Here is an 18,566-nt window from a genome sequence, read left to right as displayed (position 1 = left end):
GCTGGCGCGCAGGACACCAGGGCATGTCACCCGATGCTGCTGCTTGCAGCTGGATTGTCATGAGGTCAGTGACATGTGGGACATGGTCTATGGATGTCGGATTACATGTAAGAAAGGTCCTGCAGCCCCTAATCTTGCCAGATGAGATAAATGCACTAATAAATAAAGCACATAAGCATCATACTGTTGAAATCAAGCACAGTGTCTTCTTCGGTCTTTCCCATCAGGCAGACACAGTACAGTGACTGGCAGTTACAAGTAACAGCCAAGACTAACTGCTATTGAAATATAGGCGCAATAGCTAGCATACAAATACCTATTTAGCCTATCTCAACTATTAACACATACTGGAAGTGCTTGTGTCAACAGCACACACAGTGTGGCCCAGCGAAATGTGTGCCAGGAAGAAGCAGTACAATCTATTGTTGGGTCATGTGAGAGACAGAACTTAGTAGAGATGGAATGGGTAATCTTTCATAATCTCTATAATTCTGTTCCCCTTCCTGCAACCAGGAGTATAATATCAGAGTAGTAAAGTCACCTTGAGAATATTGTAGAGTGTAGCCTATGATTTGTTGCCGTTTCATTGTAGCTTGGGTCTGTGGTCAGTTGTGCACACGTAGTTCTAGCTGTTTGGCACAATTGGCTACTGGCTGCAAGTTCGAAAATGTCTCACCACTGTTTCAGGCATAAGTAAAGCGTCAACAAGTTACAGTAATTTGATGACTGTTCTTTAATAAAGTGTACTAAAGAACCAGGGAAATACACAGAGTTAGTAAAAACATTAAACAGAGGATTCTCACAGTTCATGATAATCATTTTATTATTTCTGTTGTGATTCACGATCCTCTTCTAGTAAGCTCAAGAAAGTCTTTAACAGACATCACACATTAGAAAACAGCACACAAAAATTGGTGCAGCACTCTCACACTTTGTCTTGAAACATAGCTCATTATGTGCTCTTATTTCAGGTTTGCTGAATGGATCCGACTGACTCTGTTGCTTTGTGTAGCTCTGCATTGCTGTCTTGTGAAAATGGAGGACATCAGCTTCGAACCGAGGATCCTACTTAACAAAACCTGTGCTTTTACCTCTTGTCGCAGTGCGAGACAAGAATCACCTAATGACATGGATTTAGATACGTGAGTTTCTGGAAAATTATACATAAACTTACTGTGCGTGCATATTAATTTACTTATTGACTGTTTTCTGGTCCATTAGATTTCTTACTGCAAGGTGTTACTGTGACCCTGATTGCAAGAGATTCCAAGACTGTTGCTATGATATATCCAACACATCTTACTACGCTTATGATCAAACTTCACTTCATTGGAGCTGTTCACATATACCTTCGCAGGCAAAGGTATACTCTTATAATTATTTTTCTTGATAATCAATATAAGTTTCTTTGGAAGTCATAAGGGGATAACAATTTATCGCTATGAGATGTACGATCCGCTAAAAATTCTCGCCACATCGTAATTAATATTCTATGCTTCTTCTTTCCGAATGAAATAAAGTGCGTGCCCATATTTCCTCGTGAACCCCTGGACTGGTGCAAAAAAAGCTTTCTGGGTTTCCAAATACTAAAACTGAGATGTATTTTTTGGAAAAAAGTTTCTACACCTTTTATCAGCCGTTTGTTCCACTTAACAGCATATTGTACAGTAGCACTATTATTGTGAACAGTTTGTAAGGTATGTGCTCTCCTCAACAATGGTTTATCTACAGGATAGTAAACCTAACTTGCTGTGATACGTAGAAACTGTGGCTTATAACAGAACCAGTAAGGACACAAGTAATTCATTAATAAACGAAATTTGATTTCGGTATGAGAAAAGGAAGTCAAATGAGCAACCCACGCTTTCATTAAATAGTGCAACGGAAAATGTCAGACATAGGATTAGAAAATGAACAGTATTGAACATGTATTTGACGGACAAGATCCTAACAATATCAAGAATGCGGCAGTGAGCAACATATAGTTCATCACATTGTAATGAAGATGTAGGCCCCATATTGTAACCATAATAATCAAATACTAAACATTGAATATCTACTGGGAATACTACTTAAAACTGGCTGCACGATGTTGCAGTTTGAAATATATGATTATGTATGATTTGCGAAGACGTGCTACACCTCTCGATATAATACTCAGTTCGAGATAATTCTTACGACATAAATAAACACACCTTTGCAGGATCATGCACAGCGTTCCTCCGAGCAACGTCCGTCATCAAAGAGGGTGCTCTTTGGGATAGTAAATACTTGATGACATTCCTCAAATGAAAGAAATGTCTCAGATAAAAGGTCATGCCATACACTTCAACAGCAAGTAAATGACCAAGAAGGTTGAAATGAGAATTTGTATCCGTATTTTGGTTATACAATTAGTTCAAAACTGAATGAACATAACAACACATGAATCCTTGACATCACAAAGATATGGTGAAACACAGTTCGGATATATCAGCATTATATGATCTCAATTCCATACATGAATGATTGAATAAACTAAACTAAAGAAACGAGTGAAAGAACTGATTGCATATTTTTTGGGATTAAGTGACAAGAATTCGATTTTGTAACCAGACTGGGCCTATTGACTTCACAAAGACACGCATATGAATATGTTCTCACTTACGTAATTCATAACAAGTTTGGCATCACAAACTACTGGAAAAGCTACCCGCGCAATGCGAGCACTTCACGAATAATTTAATATTTTAACTGTTCATTTGGACAGTCCCTTCAGATACTCTCAATTAAAAAAAAAAAAAAATTCTCACCCGGACTGCAAACCTGCGACAGCCCCATGTAATACTAGTCAGCCTTATACATACTGGAAGCCAGGATCAGAGTATGGGTTTAAAAATACCAATCGGCGTGATCTCTAACTGCATAAACCTGTCCTCACACGGGAGAGGCAGCTGACGTTGACATGCAACTATACGAGTTTTGTGATGTCACTTCCTATTATTTCACACTGAGGAGCCATTGCCCCGCTGAGACACAGGATGAATTCTACAATATTTCAGCAATGTGCTACGGAATGTTTAACCATCAGGAAGAAAGAACGTTCTCTAAGTAACAAACAGAACTTCCGAGACGCCATATTGTATTTGTCGTTCTCAGTTGAAGCCCGTATCTGGTGGGTTTCGTATTACAACATACATCCTGTGAATACATGCTGTTTCCAAGCACCAGCACACAGAATTTCGCGATAATGTGTCGTTACTGGTACGATTTGCTGTAATAAAATGACGGAAAACGTCATACTGGTGCTTAAAGAATTTTCGTATTTAATTATTTTCATGTTATAGCTTGAGTGATATGGAAGTATGCCGTTTTTAATGCAATGACACTTTGAAGATTCATGCAAAACATGACGTTCTTTATAATTAAATGTCAGGTAATAACATATTGGCAATTAAAACCTTCAGATGATTGTAACATGAAATAGAGGACGTCAGTGGTGGACGTTCAGTGTAGCATTGTTGGTAAAGCTCAGAGCTAAGCTGTCCTCGCATGGGATGAGGCAGCTAACACTGACGTGGATGGGAAATCCAGCCTCCCAAGACACATCCCCCGTGTCACATGGGTCGTGCTGGTTTACATGATTTGCGACTGTAGCGCTCTCCAGTAGCAACTGTAGGCTGTACCTGTTTCCTAAACAACACAGTTCGTTTACGAAAATGGATCTGTGTAAAATTACTGTGTTAGCTCTATTAAAAGGCACGATTCCTCACTTGTCCAATGCTAGTCATGATGCATAAACAGAAAATTCAGTATCAGTGAACATGTTCAAGGCAAAAAGGAAAATTCTATGTCCACTAAATATAAGAACTTCAGCGTATCAAAATCAGATGAACTCACTCTTGACAGTGAACGGGTCTATGCTTACATAAAATCAAATATTACAGAAATTGTTTCTATTATTTTAGTGAGAAAATCCCACAAATTTTAGAAACCGCGAAGCTGGAAGAAAATGTATTAATGCAGCAAAACACTGACCTGATATACATTATTTCATAACCCATCGCTTCTTCCATCTACGCTACAATGAACTTCTGCAACGAGTGACCTTCTCTTTTATGTTACAGTCTTTTTTTTTTCATCAGTCTTTTGATGTTTTGATGCGGCCCACCACGAACTCCTCTCCTATGCCAACCTCTTCATTTCAGAGTAACACTTGCAACCTATATCCTCAATTGTTTGCTGGATGTATTCCAATCACTGTTTTCCTTTATAGTTATTACTCTTTATAGTTCCCTCTATTACCATGGAAGTGATTCCCTCATGTCTTAACAGATGTCCTACCATCCTATTCCGTCCTATTGTCAGTGTTTTTCGTATGTTCCTTTCCTCTCCGATTCTGCGCAGAACCTCCTCATTCCTTACCTCATCAGTCCACCTAATTTTCAACATTCGTCTGAGGCACCACACCTCAAATACTTCGATTCTCTTCTATTCCGGTTCTCCCGCAGTCCATGTTTCACTCCCATACAGGTACATACCAAACGTACATTCTGAGAAATTTCTTCCTCAAATTATGGCCCATATTTGATACAAGTAGACTTATTTTGGCCAGGAATGCTCTTTTTGCCATAGCGAGTCTGCTTTTGATGTCCTCCTTGCTCCGTCCGTCATTGGTTATTTTACTGCCTAGGTAGCAGAATTCCTTAACATCATTGACATCGTGACCATCAATCCTGATGTTAAGTTTCCCACAGTTCTCATTTCTGCTACTTCTCATTACTTTCGTCTTTCTTCGGCTTACTCTCAGTCCATACTCTGCACTCATTAGACTGTTCTTTCCATTCAGCACATCATGTAGTTGTTCTTCACTTTCTCTTAGGGCAGCAATGTCTCCAGTGAACCGTATCATTGATATCTTTTCAGTCTGAATTTTAATTCCGCTCCTGAACCTTTCTTTTTTGTCTATAATTACTTCATCTATGTATAGACTGAACAGTAGGAGCGTAGGACTACTTCCCTGTCTCACACCATTTTTAATCTGAGCACTTCATTCTTGGTCTTCCACTCTTATTAGTCCCTCTTGGTTCTTGTACATACAGTGTATTACCCGTCCTTTCCTATAGTTCAAATGGCTCTGAGCACTATGGGACTTAACTTCTGAAGTCATCAGTCCCCTAGAACTTAGAAATACTTAAACCAAACTAAGGACATCACACACATCCATGGCCCAGGCAGTATTCCAACCTGCGACCGAAGCGGTCGCGCTGTTCCAGACTGTAGCGCCTAGAACCGCTCGGCCACCCGGGCCGGCAACTTTCCTATAGATTACAGGCATTTTTCTAAGAATTTCGAACATCTTGCACCATTTTTCATCATCGATAGCTTTTTCCAGGTCGGCAAATCCTGTGAACGTGTATTGATTTTTATTTAGTCTTGCTTCCATTATCAACCACAGCGTCAGAATTGCCTCTCTGGAGGCTTCACCTTTCCTAAAGCTATACGGATCGTCATCTAACACATCCTGAATTTTCCTTTCCAACCTTCTCTAAGCCAGCGGCTTGGATGCATGAGTTATTAAGCTGATTGTGTGATAATTCTCGCACTTGTCAGGTCTTGCAGTCTTCGGAATAGTGTTCATGACATTTTTCCGGCAGTCAGACGGTATATCGCTAGACTCCTATATTCTACACACGAACGTGAATAGTCGTTTTTTACCATACTAAAGACGTAGATTGATCGAGGCATTTGAGCGATTGAAAAACAGACACAGGGATTTTCTTTATAAATAGGCAATGTCAGTCATATTGCTGCATAGTTTTCCCTATTTAACGTTTCGCTGCAGTGCAGAGTAACGCGTATTAATATTAACTTTTGTGTGGTCTAAGGACAGGATATTTCTTAAGAAAAGATTAAGCCGTTTGCCTGCTTCAGAAACGGAGACTTCTTGAGTGACGAAACGTTAGTAATATTAATATTTGGCTGAAGAGATGGAGAGTAGTGAAAGTTTATACATTATTTAGTTCTTGCCATAAACTCTACTTAATTATGTACAAAACAACAAAATTCCACAAAAGCAAGTTCTTCTTTTGTCAAACATGTTACGCGTATTATTATTTCTATTATTATTATTTATTATTATTATTGACAGTGACTGTAGTTGTATAAATTTGTTCATAATCATAACTATTACACAGCAGATGCCATTTCCCACATTCAGGTTGATCTGAGTCTAAAAATTTATGAACACCCAAAATGTATACTCACTAGCCGCCAGTGGTGACAGTATAATGGATTTGATGGATTGTATCACTTAAAGGATCCACCACGCAGCTGAAGTCCTTAGGGTAGCAAAGAATGAAGCCTGTTATTAGATGGAGCAAAGAGTGCTGCTCTGCAATCAGGGTCAGGAAGGCGCCCCTTTGTACGTTCAAGTGCCTGCCAACTGCAGAAACCTTGGAGCCTTTGCGGTAGTGAGGGCAAAATGTCGCCAAATGCTTAGAGAAAGCAAGAAGAGGTCGTGGCAACAGTTCTTGAATACCATAAACAGTTCCATTAAATGTACAGCTGCATGACAGAGCATCAGCAGTATTTCTGGGAGATGGCTGCTGAAATGCAGAATGGCACTCACCATACCAACCCATGAGACACTGCCTAGATTATGGCAGAATACTTCAACAGAGTTACCACTGCTACCAGTCAAAGTGGCCACTGAGTGGTGCAGTTGGAACCCCTTCAGTTCCATCAATTATGAGGAATACCCAGTACCTTTTCTATGTGGGGGCTGGATTCTGGGTTACCCACCGTGTGTGATATGACACCTGGTCACTGTAGAGTCCATTACGCATGTTTCACTACCTCACAGGGTGAAGCAAGGTAATCCCCCTCACCCGTTTTAACTTAATTTGTGCATCAGCATACTTTCCTGATTCCTGGAGAGAAGTAAGTTTAATTTCAAAACCTGGGCAGGATCATACATGTTTTTGGAGTTATCATAGCGCTGCCCTCACTTGGTATGTAGGGAGACCTTGAGTGTATATTCAACTACCACATTGCCTGGATTTTAGAATCCAGTCTGCTCTTTGGTCGCTTTCAATATGGATTCAGAAGACATCATTCTACCTTTGACAATCTGGCTCTCCTGGAAGCGGCTATGCAACAAGCTTTCCTCTAAAGGCATCACTTAGAAGATATGTTTTTGACATCTAGAGCACCTATGATACCACTTAGAGGCACAGGACCCTTGGACAGTTCCATGAATAGAGCTTTCACAGAACCCTTGGACAGCTCCATGAATGGAGCTTTCAATGATGTATTCCTGTCTTTATACGATTCTTCCCCTCGCCACATTATTTTAAATATTGAGTTTTGCCATGTCATGTCTGACCACTCTGAACAAGCAAACGTTGTTCCTCAAGGTAGTGTTTTAAGTGTGATTGTCTTTTCCATAGCTATTAGTAGCGTATCATCGATACTTAAAAGTTCTGTCCAGTGTTCTCTGTTGTGGAAGACTTCTTGGTCTTTTTTTTTCTTCTCCAGTCTTGCAACAACAACAACAACTCATCTGTTGCAACTGACGATTAGAATGTTGGGAGAGTGGGAACAAGAGAGGAGTTTTAATGTCTCAACCAAGAATGTCCATTTTAACAGTTTATTATATATTTTTTAACTTTATTGCTTGAGGATGAGGGACACTGTTAACAGTTTTTAAGAAAGAGTGAGGAATCTTGGGCTCACATTTGATTTTAAGCTCAACTTGTTAGCAAATCTTAGGGACCTGAAAATCCATTACCTAAAATCGCCAAATAATTTATAATACATTACCCACTGTTTATGGAGAATAGATTGTGTGTGGATACTCCAGTTTTAAAGAGCTATTATGTGGTCTCAGTTTGATTATGCAAGCATGGTGTAAATTGGTGCCTATAGAAATAGCCACATACCAAGTCGTTTCACTGAGGCTGGTCACTCATCTTTTAACATCAGGCAGTGACTGCTCATTGTGTGACAGACCTAGAAGATATTAGCAATGCCACATGCCATTGAATGTTATTCCACTGTTCTCCACCACTGGAAACATACGAAGGTTGGAACTTAAATAGTGGCAACACTGCTGTGGAGACACTATGCAATGGGATCTACTATTGTCGCCTATAGCACACTTTTTTGACATACCTACCTTACCTGCAAGCAAATGGACTCGCCTGTCCCACGTCACTGGCGTGCGGACAATCGAGGGAAACACAGTCACTTGTGAGCGAGCGGTCTAACGTAACGGTGTCACTATGTTTTCGAAACAGGAACAACGGAGTTGGATCCAGATTGAATGTGACAGAGGTCGTACGCATGACAGTGTCACCAAAGTCTTCAAGAGGCGTGCGGGGAATCGGCATTGCCGTACGGAACAGTGGCACGTTGGGTAACAGCCTTCAACGAAGGTCGGCAAACTGTGGCAGACATGCATCGGCAGGTCGTCCTAGCGTCTCTGAAGAAGAAGTGCACGCTATTGCCGCGTGAGTGGAGAGTGATCGACGCCATACGATTCGTGAGCTCGCCCACGAAACCGGATTAGCGCATACGACTGTGCTTCACATCCTGAAGGAAAGCCTGGGCATGCGAAAAATTACATCACGATGGGTTCCACATGACTTGGCGGAAATGCAGAAATGGATGCGCTACGACGCTGCTCAGACGCACTTGGAGCGCTATGAGTGCGAAGGAGAGGCAATCTTAGTCCGTATCGTAACACTGGGTGAGACATGGGTCATATCGTACGAGCCAGCACTGAAACGCCAATCCAACGAATGGCGTCATTATGGGTCGCCGCGAAAGTCGAAAGTGTGTCAGAGCCCCAGTATGGTGAAAGTTATGGTGATTCTAGAGTACGACTGTGATGGTGTTATCCCAACGACCTAACACATTACGTTCCTCCACGGCAGACCATCAGCGCACAGTATTACTGTTCGTTTTTGGAGTATCACCTGCGACCCGTTTTGCGAAAGAAGCGACGACACTTAATGTACAACCCACCCATCATTTTGCACGACAATGCGCGAGCTCATACAGCGCAAGCTGTGGCTGCCCTGTTCGGTCAATGGGACTGGGAAGTACTGTACCATCCACCATACTCCCCGTACTAAAGTCCTTGTGACTTTGGTTTGATTCGAAGATGAAGGAACCACTTCGTGGGAACTGTTCCAGAGATTCGACAGGCAGCAGACCGCTCCATTCCATCAACAGAACAGGCTCTGCTAAAGGTATACTACGCCTTCCACATCGCTGGCGACAGGTTCTACACAACGCTGGTGACTACTTTGAAGGACAGTAACATATGCAAACATGTAACTCTTTTGTATCGGTTGTGAATAAATAGTTGCCACTATTTAAGTTCCAATATTTCAATAATTGACAGCAAGCAACGAAGCCCTGTGGGATTTGAGAGAAAGGCTACTTTTTAGAGACGAGTGTTGCTGATTTTAATACTTTACACACCCGCTTTGGAGCGGATCTTTACCTTGGCTCCTAAAGAGGCCTAGAATTATTTTAGATTTGATGAATTTTAAGTTAGACTGCACTCCAGATTTTACCTTTAAATATTTGTTTTCAAGAATTTTAGGTAGAAAAATAGTGTACATTGATGGCTAAAAGTAAGCTGATCCCCTTGGCTGTGCAGTCATATTTCACAGTCAAGTTAATGAGTCACCTTGCCAACAAGTACAATTTCTTTACTGCAGAGCTTCCTGTGATCCTAAAGGCAATGGAGAAAAATACGTGCCTTCTGAGAAAAAAAGTTTTTCATCTGCTCCTGTTCCCTTACTGCCCTATATGCATTGCAGCAAATGTACTCTCCTGGGAAAATGATCCCATTAACACTAGACAAACTACTCTTTTTTCAACAGCATGGGAAGCAGGTATTTTTCTGCTGGGTACCTGGGTATGTGGAAATCTGGGTAAATGAGGAAGCAGACAAAGCAGTGAAGGAGGTCAACAGCGAACACAACATGATACAGCGTACCATTCCCTGCTGCCTGGCATTTCACTGTTGAGTCAGAGAGTTCAACTATGGGAGGAAGAGTGGCTGACCATTAAGGAAAATAATCTACTGTGTGTGGAGCCAACTATCGGGAACAGCATTGTTGATGCCATACAGTTTATCACATCTTGTATCACACTTTGATAAAAAAATACAGGAATCCAACATTAATAAATTTTTGATAGAAATACACACACACGCACACACACAAAACATCAAATTATTTTTATGTTGTTACATGTCTGTAATTTTAAATAAAATGATATAGCTTTAGCTGACACTAACAATCCTTTATTTTAGCTTAAAGATCTCTAACAAAGTGCTAGATCAATGGGCAAATGGTCTGAACCAAAATGGAATGGTCTCTAAGCAAATTGAATGGTACTTCTAACACAACTCTTCTGATCTGTAGTTTTTAGATCCTCTAAACCCACATTTGCTACTGATTTTAAAAGAGTTCCTTTACTCTAAAATAAATTATGTAATACTTAAAGTATCTTTTCAATCCCAACAGGTACAACACATACCTGGACTGCTAAACACATGTCGTGGTCTTCAGTCCTGAGACTGGTTTGATGCACCTCTCCATGCTACTCTATCCTGTGCAAGCCTCTTCATCTCCCAGTACTTGCTGCAACCTACATCCTTCTGAATCTGCTTAGTGTATTCATCTCTTGGACTCCCTCTACGATTTTTACCCTCCACGCTGCCCTCCAATGCTAAATTGGTGATCCCTTGATGCCTCAAAACATGTCCTACCAACCGGTCCCTTCTTTTTGTCAAGTTGTGCCACAAACTCCTCTTTTCCCCAATTCTATACAATACCTCCTCATTAGTTATGTGATCTATCCATCTAATCTTCAGCATTCTTCTGTAGCACCACATTTCGAAAGCTTCTATTCTCTTCTTGTCCAAACTAGTTATTGTCCATGTTTCACTTCCATACATGGCTACACTCCATACAAATACTTTCAGAAACGACTTCCTGACCATTAAATCTATATTCGATGTTAACAAATTTCTCTTCTTCAGAAACGCTTTCCTTGCCATTGCCAGGCTTCATTTTATATCCTCTCTACTTCGACCATCATCAGTTATTTTACTCCCTAAATAGCAAAACTCCTTTACTACTTTAAGTGTCTCATTTCCTAATCTAATTCCCTCAGCATCAACCGATTTAATTTGACTACATTCCATTATCCTCGTTTTGCTTTTGTTGATGTTCATCTTATATCCTCCTTTTAAGACACTGTCCATTCCGTTCAACTGCTCTTCCAAGTCCTTTGCTGTCTCTGACAGTATTACAATGTCATCGGCGAACCTCAAAGTTTTTATTTCTTCTCCGTGAATTTTAATACCTACTCCAAAATTTTCTTTTGTTTCCTTTACTGTTTGCTCAATATACAGATTGAATAACATCGGGGAGAGAATACAACCCTGTCTCACTCCCTTCCCAACCACTGCTTCCCTTTCATGTCCCTCGACTCTGATAACTGCCATCTGGTTTCTGTACAAACTGTAAATAGCCTTACGCTCCCTGTATTTTACCCCTGCCATCTTCAGAATTTGAGAGAGTGTATTCCAGTCAACATTGTCAAAAGCTTTCTCTAAGTCTACAAATCCTAGAAACGTAGGTTTGCCTTTTCTTAATCTTTCTTCTAAGATAAGTCTTAATGTTAGTATTGCCTCACGTGTTCCAACATTTCTACGGAATCCAAACTGATCTTCCGCAAGGTCAGCTTCTACCAGTTTTTCCATTCGTCTGTAAAGAATTCGTGTTAGTATTTTGCAGCTGTGACTTATTAAACTGATAGTTCGGTAATTATCACATCTGTCAACACCTGCTTTCTTTGGGATTGGAATTATTATATTCTTCTTGAAGTGCGAATGTATTTCGCCTGTCTCATAAATCTTGCTCACCAGATGGTGGAGTGTTGTCATGACTGGCTCTCCCAAGGCCGTCAGTAGTTCTAATGGAATGTTGTCTACTCCCAGGGCCTTGTTTCGACTCAGGTCTTTCAGTGCTCTGTCAAACTCTACACGCAGTACCCTATCTCCCATTTCATCTTCATCTGCATCCCCTTCCATTTCCAGTACATCGCCCTTGTATAAACCTTCTATATACTCCTTCCACCTTTCCGCCTTCGCTTCTTTGCTTAGAATTGGGTTTCCATCTGAGCTCTTGATATTCATACAAGTGGCTCTCTTTTCTCCAAAGGTCTCTTTAATTTTCCTGTAGGCAGTATCTATCTTCCCCTAGTGAGAAAAGCCTCTACATCCTTACATTTGTCCTCTAGCCATCCCTGCTTAGCCATTTTGCACATCCTGTCGATCTCATTTTTGAGTCGTTTGTATTCCTTTTTGCCTGCTTCATTTACTGCATTTTTATATTTTCTCCTTTCATCAGTTAAATTCAATATTTCTTCTGTTACCCAAGGGTTTCTATTAACCCTCGTCTTTTTACCTACTTTATCTTCTGCTGCCTTCACTTCTTCATCCCTCAGAGCTACCCATTCTTCTTCTACTGTATTTCTTTCCTCCATTCCTGTCAATTGTTCCCTTATGCTCTCCCTGAAACTCTCTATAACGTCTGGTTCTTTCAGTTTATCCAGGTCCCATCTCCTTAAATTAGCACATTTATGTAGTTTCTTCAGTTTTAATCTACAGTTCATAACCAATAGATTGTGGTCAGAGTCCACATCTGCCCCTGGAAATGTCTTACAATTTAAAACCTGATTCCTAAATCTCTGTCTTACCATTATATAATCTATCTGATACCTTTTAGTATCTCCAGGATTCTTCCATGTATACAACCTTCTTTTATGATTCTTGAACCAAGTATTAGCTATGATTAAGTTGTGCTCTGTGCAAAATTCTACCAGATGGCTTCCTCTTTCATTTCTTCCCCCCAATCCATATTCACCTACTACGTTTCCTTCTCTCCTTTTTCCTACTGACGAATTCCAGTCACCCATGACTATTAAATTTTCGTCTCCCTTCACTACCTGAATAATTTCTTTTATCTCATCATAGATTTCCTCAATTTCTTCATCATCTGCAGAGCTAGTTGGCATATATACTTGTACTACTGTAGTAGGCGTGGGCTTTGTGTCTATCTTGGCAACAATAATGCGTTCACTATGCTGTTTGTAGTAGCTTTCCCGCACTCCTATTTTTTTATTCATTATTAAACCTACTCCTGCATTACCCCTATTTGATTTTGTATTTATAACCCTGTATTCACCTGACCAAAAGTCTTGTTCCTCCTGCCACCGAACTTCACTAATTCCCACTATATCTAACTTTAACCTATCCATTTCCCTTTTTAAATTTTCTAACCTACCTGCCCGATTAAGGGATCTGACATTCCACGCTCCGATCCGTAGAACGACAGTTTTCTTTCTCCTGATAACGACGTTCTCTTGGGTAGTCCCCGCCCGGAGATCCGAATGGGGGACTATTTTACCTCCGGAATATTTTACCCAAAGGACGACATCATCATTTAATCATACAGTAAAGCTGCATGCCCTCGGGAAAGATTACGGCTGTAGTTTCCCCTTGCTTTCAGCCGTTCGCAGTACCAGCACAGCAAGGCCGTTTTGGTTAATGTTACAAGGCCAGATCAGTCAATCATCCAGACTGTTGCCCCTGCAACTACTGAAAAGGCTGCTGCCCCTCTTCAGGAACCACACGTTTGTCTGGCCTCTCAACAGATACCCCTCCGTTGTGGTTGTACCTACTGTACGGCCATCTGTATCGCTGAGGCACGCAAGCCTCCCCACCAACGGCAAGGTCCATGGTTCATGGGGGGAGGCTGCTAAACTGTTTATTCAAATCATGCATTCCTGACATCTCCTATAGTGCTGTGCAGTGGCGGATTTAAAAATTTTTCGCCCCTTGGCACACCATATTATATGCGTCCCCCCCCCTCCTCCCCCCCCAAAAAAAACTGTTTTAAATAATAACTTTTACCCGATCACTTCACAATTGCCGTTTTGGGTCGGAGCGCTGTGAGCTGTTTCCGTAGACTGCTATTCGTTGTTCTGAAGGACGCGTCAATCAAAATGTAATATGGTTCCTGAACTGTACTTGGTGTACGGCATCGGATAACACAAACTTAAAACTGCATTGTGCTAACACATTCTTCTGTCGAAAGTCAACAGAAACGAACACAAGGAAAATAACTTTTCTTTTATAGCCTAAAAATTCAGCAGAGCGAGTAGGAGACAACGGATTTTTGTTATACATTCACTTTTAATATGTTCTTTTGCACGAAACCGCTGGAAATAAAAATAAAAATGTTGTGCTACGACCTAAAAATTGAAGCGAACGTGTCATACATTAGAAATTAATACGTACTTTTACAGAAATGCATTCAAAATTAAAATTAAACTGTTGTTTTACGATCTAATAACTTAAATGTGTAGCAGAGAGAAAAAAAAGTTCGGTATTAATACGTGAATCTCCAGGAAAGCGTGAAAATCAAAAAGAAATACAGATTTCGGTGCACAAACTAATAACTAAATACAGACCAACAAATACTGAACTGGATTTGCTATTACATGATTTTACAGACTAGTGTGGAAAAATCAGGTTTGTTTTATAATCTAATAGTTAACGTATAAAGCATTAGTGTTTTTGTAGCTAGATACTGCATAATAAGTGCACACAAACCTTTAATTCATGTAAGGGCTGAACAGTTTTTACTCCAGCTACTGCTCTCACCATAGCTCTTTCTAACGGTATTAGCAGAGCTTTTACGTATTTATTGACAGAACTGAACTATGTTATTTTTCATCTGAGCGTACTCTCCGATGACGTATATTTCCGCGATAACAAAACATTTCAGCAGACGCCAAGAATACGCATCAGTTGTAATATACTTCAGTATCAGTATGACTTTACAGTACAACGCCGAGCTGCCTGGGTCATTCGAGTATTGTTTAGCGTCTTCGGTCACGTCTGCACGTAAACGAGGTTCGGTTTCGCGTTCTGCTATCGGGAATTGTAAAATAAACAATTAATACGTAGTTTATAAATCCAATGAATGTGCTCTAAGTTATAATAAAAACCACATTATTATCTTGAAGTTATAAAACTAATATGAATAAATAAACTTACCACTCGGCAAAGTTTGCGTCTAGCTTTGATGGCAGAAAACTCGTTGATCATATCTTCATAGTTCAGACGATTATCAGTTAGGAGATCGGCTTCGATGTTAAGAATGGACAAGGCGTTCAATCTCTCCTCCGACAATTTAGAACGTAGGTGCGATTTCAGTCTTTTAAGAGCCGAAAACGAGCGTTATGGTGAACAGTTTGTAAGTGCCATTCTAAAAGCAATGTCAACATTCTGAAACACGAACTGTAACCTCTCTTTTCGTAACAATTTACTCATTTAGACTGGTACAGCACTAATCTCAGAAGATTTCAAAAGTTCCGCGAAATGTACATACTCACCAGAGAAGGAAGGCTCCAAATCTGTGTCATATGACGCTTGGAGTTTTCTGCACGTTCAGCAATATCGTCAGGTGAACAGTTCTCAAGGTTACTGAAAACTGTGAAAGAGTTCAACAGTGTTCTATAGCTTTCCTTCCTCCTCACTAATTCGGTATACAAGTTGTCGAGTACTGGGAGAAATGTGTCGACCAGTGATGGGATGGCGAGGCGCAGCGACTCGCGCACACCGAGAATTTCTCGAGCCTATAGTACTCAAGCAATTCTCGCTCACGAGAAATGGCTCGGCGGCGTGCGCCGCTGCGCGCCAGTTGGCTGCGACAACATACGCCGCGCCGCTGTTGTTTTATGAATTGAATGCCGCCGCTAGACAAACACGCTCGCTGCTCGCTCTGCTTGTAACTAGTATGTCTCAGGTTGCATTCGAGTAAAGTTGTTATTCAAATCAATATGGACACTCGAAAACGAACGTCATGGTGCTGGCAGTACTTTACGGAGGATGAAGATAACGTTACTTGTAACATTTGTCGTAAAAATCTCCGTAATGTATCAAAAAATACAACGGGCATGATTAGACATCTTAAACTGCACAATTTATCGATCAATAAAACAGCGACGTCCGTGGATACAGATGCTCATTCTTCTAATAGTGCGAGGCAGACAAAATATCCAGGTACGTGTGGTACAAAACGTGAATTCCGTGCAGAAGTTCGGATAGTGTCCGAAGCGGTCCGGCACGCTTAAAAAAAAAATGATAATCTACAACCTACCCCAAAATCAAACCTATACTATCCTAGCTTTTGCACGATACGATATTTAATTTTATTGGAGTAGTTGTCGAGCATAACGTAGCCTCTCGCAGGAGCACTGACCTAAATCTTGCGTTTCTCTTCATAGAGGGAAGTAAACGGCAACAACAGCTATATGAAGCACTAGTGGCCATGATAACAGACAATTTTCAACCGCTTTCAATCGTCGAGGACACTGGTTTTCGACGTTTTGTTTCGCTGTTGGACCCACAATACTCGATACCAAATCGAAAAAAGTTGCGCCTCATGATTGAGAACGATTACCATAAACAGAAAGAGGCTGTAAACTTGGCCGTTGAAGGCTCTACTTGTGTTTGGACCTCACTCAATAGTGAGGCATATATTGCTGTAACTGGTCATTTCATTAACACTAATTGGAGTCTGAAAGCTTTAGCTCTCGAGACATACCGTTTCCCGGAAAAGCATACAGCGCTAAATATTAGTGAGGCGTTAGATAACGTGATTTCAAACTGGAACATTGAAAACAAAGTTGTAAGCATCACGACTGACAACGCCAGTAACATTACGGCGGCCGTGCAACTTATTCACAGTGGCAACATAGATATGCAACATGTGCCTTGTTTAGCACACACTATCAATTTAGTTGTGAAAAGTTCTTTGAACAGCAACAATGAGCTCTGCATAATGCGGGAAAAGGCCAGAAAAATTGTTAGCTATTTTAAAACAATTTGCAATGCTAATGAAAAACTACATGAGATCCAGGATCTAATTAAAAATCCTGTTCATAAATTGATTCAGGAAACCGAAACCCGATGGAACAGTATGTTTTATATGCTACAACGTCTAGTGGAGCAAAAGGAATGCATTGCAGCCTGTTTATCAACTTTGTATTCAGGTGTAGAGAACCTCACAGCTGACGAGTGGCGAATTTTGAGCGAATGTTTATGTGTACTAGAGCCATTTGAAGTGGTAACAAGTGAAATCTCAACTGAAGACTACACCTCTCTTTCGAAAGCTATTCCAATAATCAGACAGCTAATCATAACCGTATGCAATGGGAAATGGGCTACCACGACAGCGCAAGAGCTATAGCAACGTCTGCACAACTCACTAATAGCCCGGCTAGACTTAATAGAAACAAACAAAGTACATGCCGTTGCCACAGCTCTCGACCCAAGATTCAAAACGTTACCATTTACGAATCCCATTCATTCAAAACATGTCGTTGCAAGCCTAATTACAGAGTGCACAAACGTGGTAGAGATCGTACGATCTACTCGTTCGACTGCTAACGACGCTAGCCACGAGTTCCATGTCGTACAAAACGCCAGTAGTTCCTTATGGGCTTCTTTCAATGAAGAGGTTTCCAATAAAAACCTAATGAAAAGCGGTTGTGATAACATAGACCTGGAGGTGCAACGATATTTGGAAGAACCGTACCTACAACGCACGGATAATCCTTTACACTACTGGAAAAAAAAATGAAAACAGTTACCCAGGTCCATCTGTCGTGGCAAAAAAAATATCTTGCAACACCTGCAACTTCTGTTCCCAGTGAAAGAATATTTTCGAAAACAGGACTACTTATAGACAAATAAAGATCAGACTAAAAGGCCAATTGGTTAATAAAATCGTATTTCTAAACAAAAATCGACGGCAGTGTAGCAATGCGATGTAAAAATGCCTTCTGCTGAACATCTTTTGTTTACTTTGTTTCTTCTGTATATGAAAGGCTATAGTACCTCTCTTTTACGTTTAAGCATACATGCGGAATGTACAAGGTAATTTATTTTGTAAGAATAAAGCTTCTGTTTTATGCGAATTCTGTGCTTTGTTTTAAACAACAATTCTATGATTTTTGTCTTATTAGACATATACTAATACTTCAGTGAACATTAATAACGGTAGTTATTATTTCAAAGTTTTCCGAGCACGTACGTACGACGAGTACAACCGCTGCGGCTCAGTGCTTCGTGTACTGAAGGTTTGCGCAATTTCTCAGAGAGCGCAGCACTGTCAATTTCTCGAGCGTACCCGAGAAATTCTCGAGAAATTAACTTCGCGTCGCGTGTTTCTCGAGCGCGATCAAAGCCCATCCCTAGTGTCGACTCTAAACTTTCCCCTTCCAGTCAGAAAAACTTATTCAGTGCGCTTCTTCGTCCTCATGAAGTTTGCGTTTTCGTTATCTCAACGGATTTATTTTCATAATAGTCGAAGATGTCACGATAGATGCAATAAATCCTACAAGTGTTCAAGTGTGTGTGAAATCTTATGGGACTTAACTGCTAAGGTCATCAGTCCCTAAGCTTACACACTACTTAACCTAAA

General features: G+C 40.6%; 1 protein-coding gene across 2 annotated transcripts in view; it reads left to right on the top strand.

Moving 5' to 3' along the window:
* LOC126278566 (adhesion G-protein coupled receptor D1-like) overlaps positions 1–18,566 on the top strand; it is a 159,291-nt gene that overhangs the window by 88,748 nt on the left and 51,977 nt on the right. Inside the window, exons 3-5 of one of the 2 annotated variants that reach the window (XM_049978768.1) lie at positions 972–1,142; positions 1,222–1,363; positions 9,879–10,206. In XM_049978768.1, coding sequence (XP_049834725.1) covers positions 972–1,142; positions 1,222–1,363; positions 9,879–10,025 — 460 coding nt within the window. In that variant the 3' untranslated portion in view covers positions 10,026–10,206. Of the gene's footprint in view, positions 1–971; positions 1,143–1,221; positions 1,364–9,878; positions 10,207–18,566 lie in introns of those variants that run through there. The other variant, XM_049978767.1, reaches the window with a different exon arrangement.

Source organism: Schistocerca gregaria, chromosome 6 (assembly GCF_023897955.1).
Source record: "Schistocerca gregaria isolate iqSchGreg1 chromosome 6, iqSchGreg1.2, whole genome shotgun sequence".
In the NCBI taxonomy this organism is placed as follows: domain Eukaryota; kingdom Metazoa; phylum Arthropoda; class Insecta; order Orthoptera; family Acrididae; genus Schistocerca; species Schistocerca gregaria.
This window is presented reverse-complemented; position numbering and strand designations above follow the sequence as displayed.